Source organism: Ammospiza caudacuta, chromosome 5, assembly GCF_027887145.1.
Source record: "Ammospiza caudacuta isolate bAmmCau1 chromosome 5, bAmmCau1.pri, whole genome shotgun sequence".
Classification (NCBI taxonomy): domain Eukaryota; kingdom Metazoa; phylum Chordata; class Aves; order Passeriformes; family Passerellidae; genus Ammospiza; species Ammospiza caudacuta.
In genome coordinates, this window is record NC_080597.1 from 18,510,982 (window position 1) to 18,534,886 (window position 23,905).

The 23,905-nt window shown below is 44.6% G+C and overlaps 1 protein-coding gene across 2 annotated transcripts; it reads left to right on the forward strand.

Moving 5' to 3' along the window:
- CD9 (CD9 molecule) lies at nucleotides 1-20,949 on the forward strand. Of its 2 annotated transcripts, none has more exons than XM_058804931.1 (8): nucleotides 1-148; nucleotides 10,149-10,248; nucleotides 13,491-13,588; nucleotides 15,191-15,265; nucleotides 16,235-16,327; nucleotides 16,940-17,029; nucleotides 18,687-18,770; nucleotides 19,505-20,949. In XM_058804931.1, exons 1-8 carry the CDS (start codon nucleotides 83-85, stop codon nucleotides 19,568-19,570), a joined length of 672 nt encoding a protein of 223 aa, XP_058660914.1. In that variant the 5' UTR covers nucleotides 1-82; the 3' UTR covers nucleotides 19,571-20,949. The 2 variants fall into 2 exon arrangements, with proteins under 2 accessions (XP_058660914.1, XP_058660915.1); XM_058804932.1 differs by lacking the exon at nucleotides 1-148 and adding an exon at nucleotides 892-986.
- Nucleotides 20,950-23,905: the final 2,956 nt, after the last annotated feature.

Consider the following 23,905-nt stretch of genomic DNA (forward strand, 5'->3'; position numbering starts at 1 on the left):
CCCCGAGACACCCGGGCAGGGCCGCATTTAAGGAGCGGCGTCGGAGCTTGGGGGCCTGGTTGCTGTGTCTATAGCCGCCGCCATGCCCGTCAAAGGAGGCACCAAGTGCATCAAGTACCTCCTCTTCGGCTTCAACTTCATCTTCTGGGTGAGGCCCCCTGTGCTGTGTCCCCCGCGCTGCCCGGCGGGGAGCCCGCGGGACGGGGATGGAGGGGAGGGGAAGCGCCAGGAGCCGCGTTTTGTTTGCTTTTCTGATGCCTGGTTTTGGCTGTTTTCTCCACTTGCTGCCCACCCCACCCCACCCCCCCCCCCCCTCCGCCAGAAGGAGAGAGGCGTGTGCCCGGGTGCTCACCGCTTTTTTTTCCATGTTTTTGGGGTTTATCATCAGGCGGGGAGAGGGTGCTGGGTTTGTGGATAGCCCGCCCCCACTGAGTATCCCCCAGCACTTCGCACAATCCTCGCCCTAAAACTCTGTGTGCCGGTCGGGCTCCCTGCTGGCTTTCCCGGTGCCGGGGCTGTGCCCGGGGTAAGCCGGTTCCTTGCAAACCTGTGGTTGTCGTGTGTGTGAACTCCTCGCGTTGGTGGGTGCTGTGGCTTCCCTTCGGGTTTAATCTGTCGGAGCAGACCGGCACCCCTTGAGATTACGTCTCCGGTGTGCTTACTGGCCCTACTACGCCTTGTTGGATAGGCACCATGAGAAAGGCTGAGCCGAGAGGTTTGGACTGTCCTCAAGCACTCGGGGCGTCGGCACCTGGATTTAGTGCCGGCTCATGCATGGAAAAGTACTATGGGAGCTGTTTGTGTGCCTGATGGATAGCAGCAAAGTGTATGTTTCAAAAAGCTGGTTTTTTTCTGGGTTGTTTGCCAGGTGGAGGAGTCCGTGTGTGACTGTGATGTGGCTGTGTGAAGTTGGAGCGGCGGGAAGCCGCGTCTGGAGTCAGTCGCAGCACTGCCCGTGGGACGAGTGGAAGTTGCCATGTTAATGGGTAAAGTGCTCGGGATGTCTCAATGTCGAAATGGTTTGCAGCAGAGTTGAGAATACACAGCTAGGTTCTAGCTGAGGAACGTTGTGCAGAACTTGACCCAGGAAAGCTGTGTTGCCGCCCGGGACTCGCCGGAACGTGAGCAGAGCTGTCGCATTTGCAGGGTTAGAGCTGGTCAGAAGGAAAAGCCTAATAAAACACTGTCTGAAACTTACAGTCAGTGAGTTTCTAAACTTCTTGTTAAAAGTAGAAGTACTCATGGTTTGCCTTGTGCTTGTTTTGTTTATTTCGAAGCTGCAGACTTTCTGCAGAGTATTTTATGGGACAAAAATTCTTGTGAAAACAGCATTGCCTCAAAGAAGCTCTTAACCTGAGCTTCACCACCTTGTCTGGGGATAGGCTGAGAACAGGGAGAGGAGTTTTATTTAACTGGGGATGTACCTCTTGCTTGGGAGTGTCATGGTTATAGAGTGCTGAGGCTCCTACCTTTAGGGGTGCTCGTGAGTACAGAACTGTATTGGTGACAGTGGATGGAAGAGTGGTGCTGCTGTCCAGAGGAGCTGAGAGATGATGGCTTTTCAAGTTGGCTTCCTGAGGCTGGCAGTATCAAGCTAGGATGTGGGAGAGAGAAGAGGAAGAAAAAAGAATTAAAGGGAGATAAATAAACGCATTTTGGAGATCCCAGTAAGTGTCTGGAGGCCCCAAGAGGCAGTGAAAAGCAAGCAGCTTGGCTCAGCCACAGATAAAGGTGTTTGACCAGCTGGAGTGGCCCTTGGCTTAGGGGGGCCACCACATGTCATTGTGGCCTGCTGAAAACAGTTGGAAGGGCATTTAGGGGGTACAGTGTTAGCAAACCTTGTGTCCTCTATGGAGAAATAAAGTAGCTGGGTCTTGGGTCATTCCACACTGAACAGCATAAAAAGAAAGGTGTTCTGGGTCTGCCAGCATTAAAAGGCAAGAACCATCCTAATAAGAAAAAAGGCTCTAATAGTTTTTTATGGCTTTGCAGATGTGAAAAGTCTGTGAAGTAATGGAAGTATGTTGACAAAATTTGCTGTGCCCAAGTGCAATTCTGTACCTCCTTTTTTTTTCAAATAAGTTGCCTCAAAAAGACGGGTCAGGAATTTCAGGTCTGCACCAAACCTGCAGATGGCTATGGATGTCGAATTGGGTGGAATGTATTTCTTTCCGTCGAGACTTGAACAAGGGTAAGAGGAAGCAGAGAGGCTCATACAGCTTGGTAAAGGAAGTTACTGAAATAAAAAGAGAAACCCTCAAAGTTGAAGCTGTATCCAAAGGAAGGAGATAAAAGTTCATAAATGCTGGTGAGCCTAATAAAATAACAATAACATCAGCCAAAGGAAAGCTTTAGGAGTAATTTGCAAAACCAAACCCAAGTAACATACCCCTCTTCAGACACATGATGAAAAGGGAGTTTCTCAGGGAGTCCTTCCAGGCAGTAATAGCTCCAGGAGTAAAAGTTTTGGGAGCCAAGTTCAGCAGGACTTTATTTTTACTGGGGAAGATTTTAACAGAGTTCTGTGCCATAAGCTCTCTTTGACTCTGAATTCTGCACAGGCTTGAACTGACCTCTTGATGCAAAGGAGGTGGAACAAGAGGAGCAGCAAATGTTTGATTAACAATTCTCTAAAGTCACAAAACACTTCAGAACTCGAGTTGTAATTAGGTAACTCCCCTCACCATCCCTTCTCTGTGCTGGAGGGCTGGAATGCAGTGAATTGGAGGCTGGGCTTTTGCTTTATGGTAGTCTGGGATACCCAGAGAGTAGCACATATGGAGTATCTGGAAAGAGCCAAGGAGAAGATTCTTTAAAAGCTGGTGTACATGTATAGGAGGGACATTGGCTACTGCAAGGGGAAGTCAGACTTCATGAAGCTGCTGCCTTGGAGCCTTTAAAAGCCTGAATGCTGGAGAAGGCAAGGACTGGTTGGTGTTGGTTCACTTGTTCAATGTCCTCTGGAAATCTTAGGCCTCTTATGAAAACCAGGCAGTCCTGGAGTAAGATCCTGGCAAGAATGAGATGGCTGTTGGAGTGGAGGTGAGATGCAGCTCTGCTGTTGCAGAGAGAAGCAGTGGTTCTGGTACAGACTCTGTGATGGTCAGTATAGCCCCACCTCATCTGGAGGAGCACAGGGGGTACTGCTGGGGTGCTGGCTGGCACCCCTTGTACAGGGTGATGGAGGTGATGGCTGCCTGCTGACACAGCAGGGTGTGTGACACAGCACAGTGAGACTCTCTCCAAAGTCAGGCCTCAGGTAATTCCCATGGGAGGCACCAGCAGGAAGCTGCCTGGAGATAGGAATTAAATGATTCAGGGGCAGCTGCTGCCATGGAGCAGTGAAGCCTTGGGAGAAAAAGATCTATGATGGTTTTACAAAAGCACCAGGTGAGTGCTCAGTGTCAACAGAGCGAAACCAGCTTCAGAAATGAAGGACTGAGAGAAGATGGAATATGGTGTGTAAAACTCCCAAAATCCATCGCATGCTGGTGTCCCACAGTGCTGCAGGCTGCTCTGGTCATCTCCGTGTCTTGAGAGGATCATAGTGGAACTTGGTAATGTTTGGGAAAGAAAGAGGAGGGTTTCTGTCATCAGCAACTCTTATCTTCAGCATGGAAATGTGCTAGAGATCCTTAGAATCATGATTGTCCAGGCAGTAGGTAGGGCCTGACTGTATTGAAAGAGGGAGTGAGCAAGAGCTGTGGAATATTTAGCCAGGAAAGAGGACCTTTTCAGAAGAAAAGTGGGTACAGTGGTGATACCTTCTCCTTAGCAGATGTTGACGAATAGGTTGGTCAAGGGATAACTGGCTAATCTCAGAATGAATTAGGTTGGAAAAGACCTTTAAGATAATCTAGTCGAACCTGCTAACATGGAGTTCAGCAGCCCTTTGTTAATTTTTCTTCTCTCAAGGTGCTGTGTCAACATGTAGCCTAGGAGGTTGGTCCTGGGAAATGCTACCTTCTGTCCTGTTCTCTTAACCCTTCCTGAGGATCTTGTGCTTGATTAATCTGATGGCCTTTCTCCAGCTGGGAAGGCTGGATACTAATGTGGTATTAGCTGAAACTTTTGGGGCTTCAGAGTTGGGCTTAAAACATGCTTAATGGAAGGAAGAGGACACTTTTGGATGTTTGCACCAAGTCCAGTTAAGCATGGATCTGTAAGTTTTGGGGTTCATTCCCCTCTCTGAGGTGTAGGAAGTAGAGATGGCTGTGTTTTCTCTTGGGATGGAGTACTGCAGCAGGCACCAGGCTCCTTCCTGCTATTGCGCTGTCCTTTCTGGAGCTGATGTTCTTGCACATAGGTTTGCAGACAGCTCTGCTGTCTTGGCATGGCCAGTGCTAGCCCTGCCATCCCTGACAGTTTGCTTTCTAATAAGACAAGTTTGGGGGCTGTTTGGGGGTGTGGGAGGGAGGTGTCAACAAAATTTTGAAGTAATTTTTTTTTTCCACCAGGCTGGCTTGAGCTTGGCAAGAAGTCAATGGAAAGAACACATTTTGTTTCTTAAACCTGAGCAGTGGAGGTGTCTTAGCAGAGTTGCGTTGGACCAACTTTAGTGTGAGCAATACTGGATTGCCTTGAGTTGTGTAATGAGTGACTGCCTTTAGCTGTGCTCCTTTAACTCCCTGGGTTTGCTCAGGCTTGTTGGTCCTGGTCATGAAGTCTTTCCCTAGGAAAACTGTGGGCTTCTGGGCAACTTCGATCACACCAGGCAAGTGCCTGCCTGTTCTCTGACTGGCTTCCTGCTGCTGAACAAAAGCAAGGCCTTGCATTGTTAAGTTTCAAGGCTGGGTTTTCCCCTTGTAGATTTTGTGTGTGAAGACATCTGCTGCTAATATTTATGGTTTAATGTATTTTAGGCAAGCAAGTGGTGTAGCACAGAGGCAGAGTTCATGTTGAAGTTTTGAGCAGTCATTTTCTTGCTCCTTTCCATTATTGGGCAGTTCTCTTGTCCTGACTTCCCACTCTCCAGAGCACCATGTGGTTTATGAATAAATGCATTTTTGTGTGACAGTACCTGCTAAAGTAAGATGAGCAGAATTAGGCCTGGAGAGCCCTTTTCCTTCTGTAGCTTGAAGATACCTGTGACTTTGTTCTGAGCCATAATCTCAGCTGCTTTTGTGCACTAAACAGCAATTCAGAGGATCTTTCCTCTTCCAGCAGAGGATTTGCAGGATGGGCAGGGAAATATGCGTCTGTTAGAATGTATATATGCAGGCACATATGAAAAACTCAGAAATTATTTGCTTTTGCTTTCTCTAATGAACTGATGCAGTTGCTGGCTACAGTGTGAGAATCTAATGCTGCTTGGGCTCAGCTCAGTGTATATTGACTCCGGTAAGTTCTGTGAAATCAGGAATGGAGTTTGGAGTATGTTGCCTTGAGAAATCTGATGTGAAGCTACTTTGAGTTCCACCACTCCTGGCTGCTATTTGCTATTCTAATTGCAAATGTAGTAGACTGGCCTCTGAATAGGAACTTGTATGAAATGGACACTAGTCTTGGCAGTGGTTCAGGAATTTTGTAATGCTTGTCGTACTGTACTGGAGCACCATTTTATTGCAAAAGGTGCTGTGGCATTAACATAGGCCACAACATTTTTGAAACTAGCTAAGCAGAAAGAAATACTTCCTTTCCAATCCACTATTTTCCAAACTAGTTTGAAAATAGCTGCAGTTTCTTGTATAACTGCAAGCCCACATAGCACAAGTGTTAGGGGAGCTGTTTCAAAACTCTGAAAACCTGTGCTGTAGTGGATAACACTAATTCTGTAATTGAGGGTTTAGAGTGGTATTGAGCTTCACTTGTAGTTACTGTTTATGGGGTTTTATTTATGGAGTACTAGCCAGTAAAAGGATAGAAATGGTTCATTACTACTCATAATGTTCTCGATTTCTTTGCCCGTACTTTGCACCATTATAGATCTAGTTCTGGCTTTCTTAGTTCAGTATAAAACAGTAAGAAGTAAATTCTTATGCAGTCTGATTTTTAGCTGAAAGTTCAAGTGTTTATCAAGTGAAGGTGGTGACTTTTTAATGCCTTCTTGTCACATCCGGGTGTAAACCTATATATGGAACAGTAGTGTTGAGCCTGACATACCTTTTTACTTCAAGAAAAAGTTCTGTTAGATACCATACTTAGCTGACAACACTGGTAGTATTTCTTTTTGACTGACTTCTTTATTTTCACATAATGACATACCTTATGCTGGAGGTAATGCCATGAGCTTGGTAGAAGTTGTATGTAAACGTGGCCTAAAGGTGTGAAAAATGGAAAAAGGGCAAAGCCCCCCTTTTGCCCCCTTCCCCAGCCTCCTGCTGGGGGGCCATATCTGCCAAACCTCAGGAGTCAGAGCATGGCAGAAATCCTCTGGGAATTGTTTGGTAGTGGTCAGTGCTGTGGCACACTCCAAACTCCTGCTCAGTTTAGCCAGGAATGATGAGGGGAGGAAGGCAGAGTGTTCTGTGTGGCTGCTGTCTCCAGGATACACAGGTTTTCTCATCTCAAGTGTATCCTGACTGGTTCAGGTCCTTTCTCAGTCATTTCTTCTCACAGGAAAGGCTGGGACACACCCTTCGATGTACCCAGAGGCCAAGCAAGGGGGATGCCCCAGAGCAGCGGGATGGATGAGAGGAGGGAAGTCCTGCACAGAAGGCTCACTAGAGAATGTGCAGGACTATGTCAGTTATGAAGATAGACCAAAAAAGCTGGTTTTCCTGTTGTAACAGGCAGAAAGCTGTATGCAGGAGTGAGCTTTAGGAGCAAAGGGGGTGTGTTTGCACGTAATGAAAAAAAAAAAAAAAAACAACCTGACAAGCCTCTACAGGGCTAGGAGAGGAGTGGCCAGGTAGTTTTATCATTGTTGCAGCCGTGGAGCATCCGAGCAGAGCAGGAATGAGCTTGGAGTAGTGGTTAGCGAAAACAAGGAAGCCTGGTTTGCTGGAGCGGGGAAGTCAGTAGTGTAATTGTGCCAGGACATGCCATTACTGGAAGATCACTGCCACAAACTTCTCCAAAACAGCGAGTGAGCAGTATCCCTTTAACTTCACGTTTTGGCCAGATTGGGAAAAAAATCCAACTCTGTCTTCTGAGCTCTTTTTGCTGTAGTTGTCACTATAAAAACATACTACTTACCTGTCTGATAAGCACAAGAACATACTCTCTTCTTTGTGTGTGTGAAACCAGACAAAATTGATTACTTTCAGGAATACAGTGGTGTTTTCTTCCTACTTAATTTCTCTTTCAGTGCAGGATAGAGCTACTAAGAAACACACAGTATTGCTCAACTCCTGTGACAAAATAGATCTGTTAGATGGGGAATCCCCTTGGATTACCAAACAAAAGCCTAACAATTAGGTTGTCTGGTGATCTGCTTCCACGCAGCTGAGGTTGGGGGCTTTGCACCCCTTTCCCAGGAAGGAAAAACACAGCTCCCAAACCGTCCCTGCACAGATCCCATCTTGTTGCCATAGTGTGGGTGACAGTGCCTCAGCCTCTACTGTGCCACACTGGCCAGCAGTGCTGGCAAGTGCCCATGGGGCTGTGCTTTTCCTCAGAGGCTGGTGTTGCTGTGTCCTCGTTTCTCCCTTGTTTTGATTGAAACTTGAAGCTTCAAGTTTCTTGCCTTCTGCTCCAAAACTGCCTTTTTTTTAGTTCAGTGGTCAGTCTGAGTAGGAAGAGCACAAACTGAGAACGTCTGCTTTCCTTAAGAAACTGAGACAGAAAGTCTCTTCTTGCATGAAGGAGCTGCGTTTTATTTCTAATCCACCATGCCAAGAATTATCAATCTGTGTAATTCTACCCCATTTTTTAGTGCTGTGCAGTAGTTCACTGGCATAAAGTGTTATCACTGTTGTGTGATCCTGTAAGTCTCAGGTCTCCCTGGCACCTTCTTAGTCTTTCTGTGATTAAGTGACTGCTTTTCCAAGGAGAAGACATGCCATGTACCTCTATGGGGTGGTGGGGAAGAGTTAAAATTGTGTTTTGAAAGGACCTATATTAGGTACATCATCTCTGCCCAATGTGAACAGACCAGTTTTTTTTCTGGAGGGCATTAACTGAACCTTCTGCTTTGCTTGGAATTTTAAGATTATCTGCATGGCTACATTATGGTTTAAGTTTCTTTAGTTTTACAGTCCTTTTCTGTGCCCTGCTCCATTTGCAGAGCTCTCTATTCGAGCACTGTAACTTGTCAAACTGTAAATAAATTTGGTAGGTGAGAAGGGCTGGGTGTTCAGGCTTGTGGCTTCACAATTTGTGAGTTCCTAGCAAAACCAGCAGAGGCTCTAGGCTTCTAATGATGGGGATCTGGATCAGCTATAAAAGCTGACAACTGCTGGATGACCAGTAAAGGGACCCTCAAGCAGAGTGTTATGTTATTAAATACTGGATGACTTAACAGCAGTCTCAAAGAGTTTTTTCCATCACTAAGCCTTTCTGATGTTTGAACTGAAGCACTGGGGTGAGATGAGGTGGCAAAGGCTTTTTGAAGTGATGCTGCAGCCAGGAGGGCAGCAACCCTTCTCTCTGTCAGCTCCCCTTTGCGCCTCTCCCTCCCCTCAGGGTGCAGCTGTGGCACAAGAAATTGAAATAATAATGCTGTTTGGCATTCTGTGTCACAAAGGTGCTCTAGCATAGCTTAATCATATTGTCAGGGTAGCCCTAGCAAGGCAAGCAGGTGTGCCTTTGGAGTAAGCACGAGAAACACCAACAAAGGCGTTTTGCTTAGGTCTGGAATCCTCCAGGTGGGTTTGGTTCTTTGAGTTGTGTGTCACTTGATCTGTTTTCCCTGCAGCTCCTCTTGGAGGCAGGCCTGGCACTTGGGTTCCTGCTGTACAGGAAAAGCTGGTTTAGGAGAGCTGGGGCTGTTTGTGAGCAGGAACTCTTCCACAGCAGGGAGAAGGGGCTTTTGGGCTCCCACCTCTCAGGTGGGTTGGTGTAGTAGGGTTGTTGTATCTTTGGGTGCTCACCAAGGGAACACTGCCCATATTCCCACTAAAAAAATGTTATTAATTAACAATTCCCAGTTTCTTAGAGGTAAATCAGGAATGTTGTTTCTTTCTGCAAGGGCCTTGTTGGGATTTTATTTTTGCTTTTCATGTGTGCTTTGCCTGACCAAAGCACCGGACTTAATAAACTTATTGCTCACTCTTAAGTTAAAAATTTTAATGTCTGCTGCAATGTTTGGGATTTCTGTCCTCATCTCACTTTGTAGAGCTTTTTTAAATAGTTCAATGGTCTTCAAATGAAGAGCTGAGAAGCACACTCCAGCTTTATACTTTGTCCTGGTTTCTTCATTTTTTTACATGCAAGAAAACCCCATTTCTTTTCTTTTTAATGGAGGATTCAGTCTCTTCCAAGCAAACTGTTGCCATTGGCCTTACCAGAGTGCAATGCCCTCTTTCTTGCAACACTTCCTGTGGCTTTTGCCAGATGTTTCATCCAGAGGCTAATTTATACACAAAGTGACTTGCTGCAACACAGGCATCAATATTAAGAGGAACCTGAAGGCATACAGGCAGAGATGATAATGAAATAAAACTAAACATTAACTAAAATTCTATTGTATTGCTCCAGATCAGCAGCGTTCTACTGCTGCAGCTGCTATTTTCTTATTCCTGTCAGTGTGGTCATTAAATGGGTTGGTTTTATCAGGTTTGGCAAGAATGGCACTCTTCTTGAACTCCCTTCCATGGTGGACTGAACTCTCAGCAGTCTATTTAATACACTAAAACTTCTGGCTGGTCTTACAAGACACTTTTCCTTGTGATACACTTGCTCTTCAGTATGAAGCTTTAAGGTCACTAAGCCATGCAATGTCTGCATCCACCCAGAATAAAACAATGTGTGTAAGGATCAGTGAAAATACCGACACTTGGCTAAACCGTGGATATTTTCAGAAAGGAACAAGAATGGCATTGATCTCCTGTGGCATTGGAGTTTATATTATGTAAATGCCTCTGTCAACAAGGTGCCTCATGTCTGGGACTTTGTTCATGCATTGGTATTCCCATGCTTTTAAGCTTGTCCTTTGTTACCATCTCTTTATATAAAAGCTGTATCCTGTGTTTGTTTCTGATTTTGTTACCATGCAAGGCCGGGTGGATTAGTTGGTATCATTTAACAAGCCTTCCTTGTTCTTACAGCTTGCAGGAACAGCAGTGCTTGCAGTTGGACTATGGCTTCACTTTGATTCACAGACCAGAAGTGTCTTTGAACTGGAATCTGACACAAAGTTTTACACAGGTGAGCTGGGGGATCACTCAGGGGATAGGTCACACTTTTGTGACCTGATTTCCAGGCTGCTCAGAAACCTTGGCTTTTCTTAAAGAGTAAAAAGGCAAAACAGCCTTAAACACCCCAAGAGCAGCTTCCCTTGGCTGGTGTTGGGGGCAGCTTCCCCTGTGAGCTCTTGTGCAGACAGCATTGCTGCTGTGTGAGTGGTTTCTTGCCTCTTCAGCCTTTTTCCCACAATAGTTTGTCTCTGTTGCTGTCAGTAAACATTTTGTAATCCCAGGGGCTCCTGCTGGACACAGAAGATGTTTATTCCTGGTGCTCATCACCATATGCATCAGCAAAGTTTCATGCTAAACTGTGTAATTAATATTTTTTCTCCAGAGTGACCAACCTGAGCTACCCAAAACACAATTCCTGTTGCATCATCTCTCAGAAAGAGCACTGATAAGAAATGTCAGGCTTAATCCCTTAATCACTGTTGTCTAACTCTTAAAACCCCACATCTCCTAATTCATCCTGAACTGAATGCACAAACATCTTGGTACATATAAGAATTATTCCAGTCAGTGTGGATCAATGTAGCTTTAGCTAGACCATGTGGAAGGCATTTGTAAGGTCATTAACTAGGGGGGACACACATTTTTAGTTTGTTAATGTCATGGGAATTCCTAAATGAACTGGATTTTATCTGAACTTTGATTTTGGTCTCTACAGTTGCTTTTAACCTTGGGCAGGGCAACACACATAATTTGGTTATTGTCACCTGTAGGTGTTCAGACCCTTGGAGCACCTCTGCTATGAGGAAAGGCTGAGAGAATTGGGATTGGTCAGCCTGGGGAATGGAAGGCTTTGGAGGTAACCTAACTGTGGCCTTTCAGTACCTGAAGGGGAGCCCACAGGAAAGGTGGAAAGAGACTCTTGCCAAGAGCCTGGAGTGACAGGACAAGGGGGAATGGCTTCACACTGACAGAGAGCAGGTTTAGGTTGGATATCAGGAAGGAATTCTTCCATGGAGGGTGGTGAGGCCCTGTCTCAGGTTGCCCAGAGAAGCTGTGGCTGCCCCATCCCTGGAAGTGCCCAAGGCCAGGTTGTATGGGGCTCTGAGCAACCTGGGATAGTAGAAGGTGTCCCTGCCCATGGCAGGGAGTTGGAATTAGACAATCTTTAATTAGGCAATCTTTAAAGTCTTTAAAGGATAGCTTCATCTTTCTCTTTCTTTCAGCCAAAAAAATGGCCCCTGTCCTTGGCTACTCAGCTGTGACAACTCCCAGGCTGGTATCTGAAGGGTCACTTATAAGGAGGTGCAATTTATGTTGCAGCCTCCTAGTCCTAGGGTGGCCTGTGCCTGCAGAGAATACTCTTAGGAATGGTATAGAGGCCATAGTTGGGAATATTGAAATGCTCATGGGACTTAACCTGTCTGCATGCCTGCAGCTTCTGCAGCATCTGTGAGAAAATCTGTGGTTTACCCTTGATATGATGGCATCTTAGCAAACTGGGTGGTTCTTGGAGCTGCCAGGAAGATTCCCAGATGCTTCAAGTGGACCTCAGAAAAAGAACAGAAACCTAAACTTGGCTGTTAAGCTGAATATTTAACAAGTCTTATTTTGGGTTGTCTAAAACAACTCTTTTATCTCTTAAAACATGAAAGTTTTATGATGTGATGCTTAGCCTACTGGCTGGATGCAGCCAGTGGAACCTGCTTGAAATCTTTGTAGATTTAACTGAGCTTTAAAAAGAAGCTCAATAGGAATTTCTGTTTTAACATAATTTTCTGGCAGTAGTTACTGACTGCAGTAAGTTACAAAGCAAGTTACCTCAAAGACTTTCTGTACAACTCAGTCGGGAATAAATGTTACTGATGGACTCTTTTACTTTTTCAAAATGGAAAAAGGTTAAGCTGAGGTTTAAAAGTCTGTATTGGAATTTCCTCCTGATAAGAAATGTCAGGCTTAATCCCTTACAAATGCTGCATCAAGGAGCTGGTTTTTTTGGCAGCTAATCTTATTGGTTTGCATCTAGAATATATAATTTGCAAAAGCTTACATCTAGCTCCCTTTAATTAGTATTGAACTGGTTTTGTGTCCCAGTTGATAGAAGTGTCCTGCTTGTTCCACGTGCTTTGTGCTCATTCTTTGGTGCTTCACCACCCCTCTAATATTCTTTGCCATCCTTTGGGAGTTTTCTTGCTTGCCACATCTTGCTGTGGTCTCCAGCTCACAGCTATCATGATTAGGCTTGTTGTTCCCAAGTTCAGGAGCCAGAGGATTTGGCATAAATTGAGCCTTTTACCTCAGAAATGCTCACTCTTTCTGCTTCAACATACTCACTACCTTATTCTGGGCAGAATAGTTTACAAGCTCTGACACTTTTTATAATCTGAAGAAACATCTGCTTTGAGACTTTGCAGTTGTTGATTTCTCTTTTTCCTCCCCTTTTTCCTCCCCTTTTTCCTCCCCTTTTTCCTCCCCTTTTTCCTCCCCTTTTTCCTCCCCTTTTTCCTCCCCTTTTTCCTCCCCTTTTTCCTCCCCTTTTTCCTCCCCTTTTTCCTCCCCTTTTTCCTCCCCTTTTTCCTCCCCTTTTTCCTCCCCTTTTTCCTCCCCTTTTTCCTCCCCTTTTTCCTCCCCTTTTTCCTCCCCTTTTTCCTCCCCTTTTTCCTCCCCTTTTTCCTCCCCTTTTTCCTCCCCTTTTTCCTCCCCTTTTTCCTCCCCTTTTTCCTCCCCTTTTTCCTCCCCTTTTTCCTCCCCTTTTTCCTCCCCTTTTTCCTCCCCTTTTTCCTCCCCTTTTTCCTCCCCTTTTTCCTCCCCTTTTTCCTCCCCTTTTTCCTCCCCTTTTTCCTCCCCTTTTTCCTCCCCTTTTTCCTCCCCTTTTTCCTCCCCTTTTTCCTCCCCTTTTTCCTCCCCTTTTTCCTCCCCTTTTTCCTCCCCTTTTTCCTCCCCTTTTTCCTCCCCTTTTTCCTCCCCTTTTTCCTCCCCTTTTTCCTCCCCTTTTTCCTCCCCTTTTTCCTCCCCTTTTTCCTCCCCTTTTTCCTCCCCTTTTTCCTCCCCTTTTTCCTCCCCTTTTTCCTCCCCTTTTTCCTCCCCTTTTTCCTCCCCTTTTTCCTCCCCTTTTTTTTTTTTTACTTGAAACACCTTGGTAAAGAAACTTAAACCTTGGCAAAAGCTACCAATGCTGTTTCTGGAGCAATTAATTTCATACCTTGCTGCTGAGGTCTCAGTTGACCTGCGTGTCTTTGTTTTTCTCCTCCCTAGGTGTTTACATCCTTATTGGAGCTGGTGCCCTTATGATGCTGGTTGGTTTCTTGGGATGCTGTGGTGCATCACAGGAATCTCAGTGTATGCTTGGCCTGGTAAGTGCTCAGGGTAATGCTTAAATTTTTGAGCAGCATGATGAGAAACGAAGGAAAATATTACTGTGTAATTCAAGGTCAGCAGATTGTGGACCCAGAACAATCACAGTGTTTAAACTCATAGTCACCTACCTAATACTAAACTGTTAAATATAGTTCTAATCTCTGGCCTGGAATCCAGATGCTTCTGCTGCATTTTAACAGAGGATGATATCAAGAGGCTGGATGTGTCTGACATACACTGAAGTGTCAGACTGGGAGTATTGTGAACACAGAATGAAAATATTGATAAGAGGAGTGCTATCATTGCTAGGCAGTTCATCCTGGACTCTGAATGTGGTGCAATCTTTAATCTCTGATACCAGAACTGTGGTATTTGGTGCTTGAAACAGCAAGGCTCTACTGTTCATTATCACAGGATGAGCTCTTCTAGTTGACAACTGCTCTGCAAGCCAATTACTAGAGAGCAACCTCATTGTTTTCAGACTGGGGGTGGGCAGTAGAGCTTACTGGGTTAGTGCACATCTGTATGCTTGCAAAATTAGTCATCCAAATAACCAGAAGACTTAGTTAATAAAAGTCAACTACTATATGTAAAGGCTGCTCTCCCGGGGTGTTCGGGTCCAATCCAGCTAGCTTTGACCCTTGGCCCCTCACAGCCTTTACAAGGACAAAAGTAAAAGACTGGAGGTGCTCTTCTCCTTGGGACCAAAGTCCTATTTTATTGATAGGAGTCACCTCAGGATGCAGGTGACCTCCCAGAAGAAAAGGAGGCTTGGGGATCTCCTCCCAAGAGATTTTAAGCTCAAGGGAAAGGGGGTGGAGGAAGGGGGCCACAGCCAATGGGTTACAAGTGAGGAAGGGGTGAGGGGAGGAGTACACCTGGAACAAAACCATTACCTTACCACCGGGGCTGGGTGGGGCAGGGAATGGGACAAACCATGTGATCAGTGCAAAAACAACAGCTAGATAAACTATTTACTATTTAGTGCAATACAGCAACTATAGCCACTGAAAAAACAATTTCCCTTCTGTGTCACAGAAGAACCTAAATTCAATTATTTGTTGCAAAATTATACCTCTAACCCTTTCTAATTCTGAGTATCTCTTTAAAGTGCTCCTAAATTATAGTGGTGTTTTGGGTCTGGTAGTCAATGAGAGACAGAACACTGTCATTTGTGTTTTGTTGGATATACAACAAAATGACCATTAGCTCTCTGGGAGTTGGTGGCAAGCTAGGAATTAAGTAATGACTCCTAAAGCAACAGGAGTGACAAACCATAGTAAAGAATTGGTGCCAGCTGTTGTGATGTGTCTGAATGACTTAGCTTCAAAGTTGGAGTTAACAGATGATTGGCTTTAATTATCACTGATCAAAAAGAAGGGACTGGTGCTTGGAGAGCACTGCCAGACTTTCCAATGCTCTTGGGAAGAAGTGCTGACTCAGTCTCCTTTTTCCTGGTGTTACCAATGTCTCAGACCTCCAACTGCAACCTGGTTGAGTGACAGCTCCCACAAGTCTGGACAAACTTGCAGTGTACATGTGTGACGCTGGTTTGTGGTGCTCTGGCCTTCATGAATAATATGGTCTTTCTTTTCTAGTTCTTCTTCTTCCTTTTTGTGATTTTTGCTCTTGAAATTGCTGCTGGGATCTGGGGATTTTCAAATAAAGAAAAGGTAGGTTGCTCTTTAAAGTTGGGAGTGGTGGGATGTTGGAACAGGTTTCCCAGAGAATCTGTGGCTGCTCCTTTCCTGGAAGTGTCCAAGGCCAGGTTGGATTGGGCTCTGAGCAGCCTGGTCTAGTGGAAGGTGTCCCTGTCCATGGCAGAGGGGCAGGACTTGGGTGATCTTGACAGTTCCTTTCTGACCCCAAACATTCCATGATTCTATGAATGTGCCTACAGTCAGCAATCTGCTGACATCTGTACCAGTACAAGTCAAATCCTTATTACCCAGGGAATTTGGGGGAGAGGGAAAAAGGCTGATTCAAGCAAAACAACACACAAAAAAACTAACTGTAATATTCAAACATGACTGTAGCAGGGAAGCTAGAGTCCAAGAGGCTGTTGCCTGCTAGAGGTGCCTTCCAGGGAGTACCTGATTGAGCTGTGAGGTGAAGCAGGCTGGCTGGGAGGCTTTACCACTTCCAGAGAGGAGCTGGGTCATCTGACAGCTGAGTGTATATGCACCTCTGAAGCATGACTGATATGGCCTCTCCCTCCCAAGCAGTCAAGATTCTGTCTTGTTTCAAAATCACATGCTTAGTGACCAGTGGTGCTTTTCTGCTCACATTGTGTTATACAATGGGAAAATATAGAAACTTCTGTGGTACAGTAGAATAGGGAATATTTTTGGGCAGCCAGTGGGCAAAGAGCTGGTTCTCTAGCTCCTCTTACAAGGTCAGCGGTTTGGAAGGGGAAGCAGTCTTACCTGTTTAGGTGTGGCTATTAAAGTGAGTGTACAGTTATTTCTCACCTGAAACAGGTGAGCCTTCTGTCCACCGTCTGTTTGTACATGGCAGAAGAATGGGTCTTGTAGGCTGCAGGAGTTTTGATGACTGACTTGCTGAAAGGAAGTTTTTTATAATTAATACAAGTTATGACACTAACACACCCTTAATAGACAATTCTTTTTACTTTTCCTTAGATTATTGATGAGTTAAAGGAGTTCTACATGGACACCTACAGAAAGAGAACTCAGACAAGTGCCAGAGACACCCTGAAAGCATTTCAGTTCACTGTAAGTATATGGTTCTGCTTAACCTGGACAGTAATGCAACTGCTCCTCACACTGTTCTTCATCCTACCTAGTCCCCTGTACAAATTTTTTACCAGTTAGAAGAAACCAAAGATTGCAGGGATGTTTTTGTATAGTATAAATGAATTTTGTTTGTCCCTCTGAATAACTAGTTCTTGGTTTTTTTCTTGGTTTTTTTCTTGGTTTTTTTTCTTGGTTTTTTTCTTGGTTTTTTTCTTGGTTTTTTTCTTGGTTTTTTTCTTGGTTTTTTTCTTGGTTTTTTTCTTGGTTTTTTTCTTGGTTTTTTTCTTGGTTTTTTTCTTGGTTTTTTTCTTGGTTTTTTCTTGGTTTTCTGTGAGGGGTTTGGCCTTGTGTCTGTAAGGAGCACAGGCAGTTGCCAAAATGATTTTGTGTATACTTAAGGAGATCTAGCTCTTCCTTTCAGAACCTTGTCCCTTAATTTAATAAAGGCTTGTTAAGATTAGGTTTATAGCAGTCATGTTGACAGGACTTGTCTGTAATGAAAACTAATGTAAATTATTTCCCTTTTTTTTTACCAGATTACTGAACAAAAAGATTGCTTAATCTGGGTCTCTTTTATGTTTTCTGTTGTAGCTAAACTGCTGTGGCCTTACTGGAGCTGTGGAGCAGCAGTACATGGACACCTGTCCAGCAAAGACACTGTCTGAGTCATTCTCTATCAAGGTAAAGCTTGATGTAATTTACCATCAGCTCTGCCCGGTGGGTAGAGTGAGAAACACACTTCAGGAAACCCTCCCAGTCTGTGGGAAAAGCCCATGCCACACTGGTGTGTTAGTCTGTGTCTGTGATCAGACTGGTTGTGGAAAACAAATCCACCGTTACTGTGGAAAGAGCAAGCAGGAAGTCTGACCTTGCTCAGGAAATGTGCAGTCTGTGTGTCAGAGAATCAGTGGTGGTTTGGGCAGTGGAAGATCAAAAGTTTGCCTAAGAAAAACCCCTCACAGTGCCTTGAGAGCTCTCTTCTCCTCAGTGCATCTTCCTGGTGCTTGCTGGGAGCTGTCAGCTCCCTCTTTGTTAGGGAGAAGTAGAGTTTGGGGTGGGAGCAAGTCTGAAGCTTCAGCAAGGACAGGGAGGGGGGTAAGGCGTTGGTAGCCTGCTCAGGTGAGTTGGTGACTGTGAAGGCAGTTCTGTGAATCAGGTTTCTCTGTTGGAGTACTGCTGCAGAGATGCCTGTATACCACAAAGAACAGGAGAAAACAGCTGTTGTAGTTTTTAACCACCTCTCTTCTTCTTTGCCTTACAAACATCCTGTGGTCTTGCTTTAGGCTCCAAGACAGTTTGTATGAGTCTGTCTATGGTTCTTACCATGCAGGAATTCAGTTAATGACTTGGGGTTTTTTCAATTTAATTGACAGTTCACATATCTGGCCACATGAGATTGTTCAGTCTGTATCTTTAGTCATGTTCATGCAGTCTGAGTTGGAGTGTGTGGGAGTAGCTGAGACCACACACAGATTTTGTTTGTTTTTATTCTGTGTTTTAGCTTCATCTTGTGATGCCCATTCCCAATTTTTGAAAAACAGTGGATAGCTTACAAGATCAAAGAAATGTAATTGAGTGTACCTCTAAGAAGCAGTGCTGTGTTGGTACTCTGATTGAACTGACTCATTCTTACTAGTATATCCCTTTAATCTCAGATTCAGTCTTTCTTTCTAGACTGGATAAGGAACAGCAACAAAAAAGGTAGTTCACTGATGTTTGCTTCTGGAACAAGCAGGACAGAAGCTGGGATGAGACTTCGACCAGCTACCAGACTCTTAAAGATTTATACTTCTGTAAAAGTGCCTTGCTCTTTTTATTGGTCACCATGTGTCTGTTTTGGGAAAAGGACTATACTTTTTTTTTTTTTTAACGCAAAGGTAATTCTTTGTCCTGGGAACATTAAACTGGCCCCTCTATGAATCTGCTGCTGGCATGGATCCTAGCCTAGGTGTCCTGCTGTTCCCATGAACTGTGGGTTCATGAGGTGTCTGCAAAATTACAGTAGCAATTAGCAATATCAGGAATGGCTTTAAATATCTTTTGATAAGGGATGAGCATCATCTGAAGTGCTGACATCAATTAGTAACAAGCCAAGCCTGATAAACTGCATGTTCAGCTTGAGAGGGGAATCCTGCTGTAGTCAAGGTGCTGTTAACAATTCTGAGGTACTTGAAGAGTAGATTTAAATTTCTCCACCAACTCCTGTGTGTGTAGGACCATCTCTGGCTCTCTTTAAGGATGTGACAGTAAAGGCCAGATCAAAGCAGCTTTTAAAAGATGAGTCTTCAAATGAACCTTGTGTGTGTAAAACACTAATGAGCCATCTGTTCCATTTCAGTCCTGCCCTGATGCCATTGATGATGTCTTCAAATCCAAATTCAATGTCATTGGAGCAGTTGGCCTTGGCATTGCTGTAATGATGGTGAGTTTCCAGATTATTTAGAGGGTGGTCAGAGGATACACAGAGCAGAAGTCTTGTACAGCAGTGCCTCGCCCTACAGCTCACAAGGCCATTCCACTGAGGACAAGTCCCAGCAGGATCAGGGTGTGTGCTGCAGGGCCCTGAGGCAATGCAGAGGCTGGGATGTCTCTGGACTTCCTGCTTCTGCTTTGGATTAGGATCTGCCTCCTTGCACTTTCAGCAATGGTGAAATCTTATCAGTGATGTGTGTATATATGCAGTGAAGATGTATTGGTCATGTTGCTGGCCCACGTCTTTATCCTAATATCTGTTGGGGATTCTTCTTCTCTTTCCTTTATAACAATTACAGGCTCTGCTAGAGGGCTGAAATAACAGGGCTGCTAAAGAAACTTGCACTTTTGTTTGACCTCTCTGGAGAAAAGCACATGCTGGATGATCAAAGCTTTCTTAGGAGATATGGCAGTGGTTTATAGCTGCTGGTGCTGTGCCAGGGCTTGAAGATTTTTGTGGGTCCCTTCCAACTTGACCTATTCTGTGATCTGTTTTCAAGTACTGAGGTGAATGGGATTCTTGGGAATGAGCTTTGGGGATTGGGGGGTGGGAAATGGCAGAGTAAAGTGTAAAAATACAGAATAAATGTGACCTCTGGGCTGTGAAGAGCAGCTTGTTCTCATGCTGATAAAAGCACATGCTTTGCTTTCCTGATTTCTAATCTGTTTGCTTTTTTTTTCCAGATTGTTGGCATGATATTCAGTATGGTTCTGTGCTGTGCCATCCGCAGGGAAAGAGAGATGGTCTGAGAGCTGCAAACCCAAGATTCCTACACTATAAAAATCCTCACCATTAACTTTCATGTTCTGAGAGCATTTCTAAAATGTTATCTATTTGTTACCTTTTTAATGCTTTATTTGGTACTGATGTAGGTTTGCTTTTTATGTTACAGGTTAAAATGATAAAAGTTTATCTGACTCAAGACAAACATGGTACATAAAATATCTGACTTTCTTGAAACTTACATAATTTGGTTGTAATTTATGTGGAGACAATTTGATACTTAATAAAGAGTAAGATGTATTGTTTGTGGGGGAGAGGAAATGTTATGTTGATTAATCCCACTGTTTGATGCATAGCAAGGAGTTGAAGTTGCATAACGTGTTAAGTGTTTGGGATAACGCAGGAAAGCACTCCTATGCCAGTGCCCCATGTTGGAAGGGAATGGGAGATGCTGTCAGAGCATGTCAGGGAAGGTGTGGTCTTCCTTGGTGTGTGTGAATGAAAGCATGTCTTAAGTACATTCCTAAAATGTCACTGCTGTAACGCTTTTTCTGTCACTTCCCTGGAGGGTGGCAAAGGCTGGTTGTCACACAGGTGATGTGCAGGCAGTGGTGGCTTGATGCAGCCAGGCTGGGCTCTGCCTTGGGGTCAGCTGGGCTTCCTGACATCAGCCTCTCTGCTGCCACAACTGTCCCCTGACACCTGGCATGGCCTTGGGCCCTTGGCAGGACACATTGCCTAGTGCGTGCTCAGGATTTTTTCACTGGCTGGCTTGGGGCTTTGTTTCCCTAAAGCCAGTGAGGTGCAGTCTCAAGGGCTTACAACATATGTGCCAAATCTCAGGTTTCTAAGTGGAATAAACGTAAGTTGCATGAGCAGTTAAGTGTCCAGCTCTGTAGTTGCAGAGTTGAGGCTGTCCTGTTTCATTTTAGAGAGTTAATGGGAGAGAACAGAGACACCAGTGTGGAACCCTTAGCTAAAGAATTACCAAGTTGTCCAGTATTTCTACTCTTAAATGGCTTTATAAGTGTTTTTTTTTTGTCTCTGAAATATTTCCTGGTGGGGGCTACCTATGGGTTTACCAGTAGGTTGATGGGCTGTTACTGTACCTGGTGCTTGCTTACTGTACAATCTCATCTGTGTTCTTGGAAACTTCTAGTCTCTGTCCTCTGGGCAATTCAAATGTCTCTGAGTAGTCCTTTCTTGTTCCCCCTCTTTCTCCTGTGAGGAGGTTGGTATTTATTATGGGAAATACCAGAATTGGTGGGTGTCAGGCTCTGCTGATGAATGCATGTATTGTCACCTTTGTGTAACCCCCTGTCACTTGTCTAAGGGAACCATACAGCTCTCCTCTGTAACATGTTGAACTGTTCTGTGTTCACAGGCCTTCTTGAAAAAAAAAAATCAAAAAAGTCAAGTGGTAATCATGCTTTTGTGTGTCTTGCAGAGACTGAAATTACTCCAGAAAGGAGTTGGTCTTATTTTCTTTTGTGGCTATATGTGACAGCCTGGAGAGGAAAATCTCTCATGGGAATTTGAGAGCAGCCATGTCCCCACTGAGTTCTTGCAGAACTGAGAAGTAGCATTTTTGTCAGCTGCATAATTCTGGAGATGCAAATGAACCTGGCACCTGGAAGAGCTGGAGTGAAACACTGTCAACCATCAGAAAAGTTTACTGCTGACTTTTCACTTCTTTTTCACAGAATCATTTAGGTTGGAAAAGACCTCCAAGATCGTAGAGACCAACCTTTGACCAATCACCCCCTTGTTAACCACACCAGAACACTGAGTGTTGTTTCCAGTTGTTCCTTGGACACCTTTGGGGGATGGGAACACCACTTCTCCCTGGATAGGCCCTTCCAGTGACTAACCACCATTTCAGTGAAATTCCTCCTGATGTCCAACCTGAATCTTCACTGGCACAACTTGAGGTCATTTCCTCTTGTCCTGTCGTTGTTCCCTGGGAGCAGAGCCAACCCACATCCTCTGCCCCCCCAGCTGTCCCCTCCTGTCAGGGAGTTGTGCAGGGCCACAGGGTCCCCCCTGAGCCTCCTTTTCTCTAGGCTGAGCCCCCCACAGCTCCCTGTGTTGCCCCTTATCAGAGTTTTGTCCTAGACTCTTTTGCCCTTCCCTGGATATGCTCCAGCACCCCAATATGTTTATTGAAATGAGGGGCCCAAGATGGATGGGGGATTTGAGGTGCCAAGTACAGAGAGAAAATCACTGTCCTGGTTCTGCTGGCCACACTTTTTGATGCTGGTGCATGTGTTCAGATTGCCAATATCTGCTGTGGCTGAAGTCCAGCAGCTCTTGGCAGAGTCCAAGAAATTCCAGAATACAACCTTGTAACTAGGGGGAAGAGAACACAGCTGTGGGCTCAGTATCCCTGAGATCATGAGGTTTGGGCAGTAGCTGCAAAGGCAGCTCTTGAGCTGGCATCCAGGTCAGCTAAAGGTCCAGAAATGAATGCCTGCCCCTGTTCTTGGATTCCACAGAAACTGGGGAGGGGTTTCCTGGGATGTAGTCTTTAGCTTGCATTGCTGCAGTCTTCCCCACACTGTTTATGCCACATTCTGCCTCTCTGATATCCACCCTCAATCCACATGGAGTTTATAAGTGCTATAGCCCAATCTTTTAGCCTTTTGAGCATCTCCTGCATGTGGGTTGGCATTGTCTGAGGAATCAACAGATGGGTAATTCTTACTTTATGTGAGGGGGAAGAGCTGATCTTTATTACTTGTGTATTACTTTCCTTTAGGCAAGGACATGGATTACAGATGCAAAACCTGGATTTCCTTTAAGCAAATCATGGATTATAGATGCAAAAACTCAGCCTCAGACCTGCAGGCTAGTCTTGAATGAGTACTGCTTCAGTAATGAATATTGATGACATCAAGTTTCCCCTTACTGTGGGCAATTGTGATGAAATTTCCTGAAGAATTGGGATCTAAGGAATGGTAGCCCTAAAAATCCAAGTGTGTGGCACTGACTGTCTAAGCAGGGAGCAAGTTGCTGTTTTTGAGTTAAGTCAGGAATAGAATGTGACTTGTGAGGTTATTACAGAGAGACAAAAGGGGCAAAAAATAGATTGTTCTGGAAAACAGGAATGAGGGATTACAATATTGAATGGGAAACAGTACTTAGGACAGTGTCAGAGCTGTGGCAGGAGTGACTGACACCAGTGAAATGCTTGTGGAGGGAGGGAGAGAAGGATCCCTCTGAGGAATACATCTGCTTGGATTCAGAGGGTCATCAGAGAAGCAAGTACTGATGCTGGGAAAAAAGAAGGAGCAGGGGAAAATTCTTCTAGAGATGGCATGTCTATTGGGAGGAAAAGATAGGATGGAGGAAAACATAGAAAAGTAAAACACTCTCTTTTCTATGTCATCCTTCCCCATCAGTAAACAAAGGTGCAGCTATGTCAAGACCTTAAAGCCTATCTGGAATGTGAGGAACCACTCCAGAAAGAAAAAGGGCTTAAGCAGTTTTGTTTCTAAACAAAAGCAGGTTTCTCCTTTACATATAGGTGCTGCTAATTCTTTGTTGTAAATGTGCTTAAAATAGCTGTGGTTTATGGCCAGATGTGACACTGTATATTACAGTATCTATGGAATGTGCTTGTGGATAGCAAAGAGCTGTGGGATATGAGCAATCCTGGTCTAGATATTTTCTTGGATTTGGATGGTAGAAGAGGTAACTTGTAATGTAAATCCTGTAAAGGACTAACATAAAACACTGCCTGTAAGTCTGTTAAATCATGAAATTGCAGAATGGTTTGGAGTGGAAGGGACCTTAAACATCTCCTTCCAACCCCTTGCCATGGGCAGGGACGGCTTCTGCCATCCCAGATTCTTCAGAGCCCCATCCAACCTGGCCTTGGACACTTCCAGGGATGGGAATTGCTCTGAGGCTGCTCTCAGCTGTGCCCCTTGGCTGCTGGGAGGAAAATAAGAACAGATAAAACCAAACCACTAAAAGATGTGGCTATTTATTTGTTGTAACAGAGCACCATGCAGAATATGCGAGTTTGTACTGGGAAAAAACTGGAAAAAGCTTAAGAAAATAAGTGTTTGGCTGAAGGGAAGGATGTAGCAGTGAAGTCCTGAGGAAGGCTGTATTTTGTTATCTGCAAGGTAATTTTGCCAGAAGATTTTTAGACTTACTTTGGAAAATGAACTAGCCTGCCTTAGGAATGGAGGGAGTCTCAAGTTTGCTGTGTGGTCAGCTTTGTGAGAAGTGTACCAAGGCAAGGAGAGACTGGTTTTCCAGGGAGACAGAGTTTATTGCTGGGAAATGTCTTCCTCCTTTATAATGGAGCTAAGAAAATCATCTGTGGTACAGCATGTTGTCATTTTACAGCA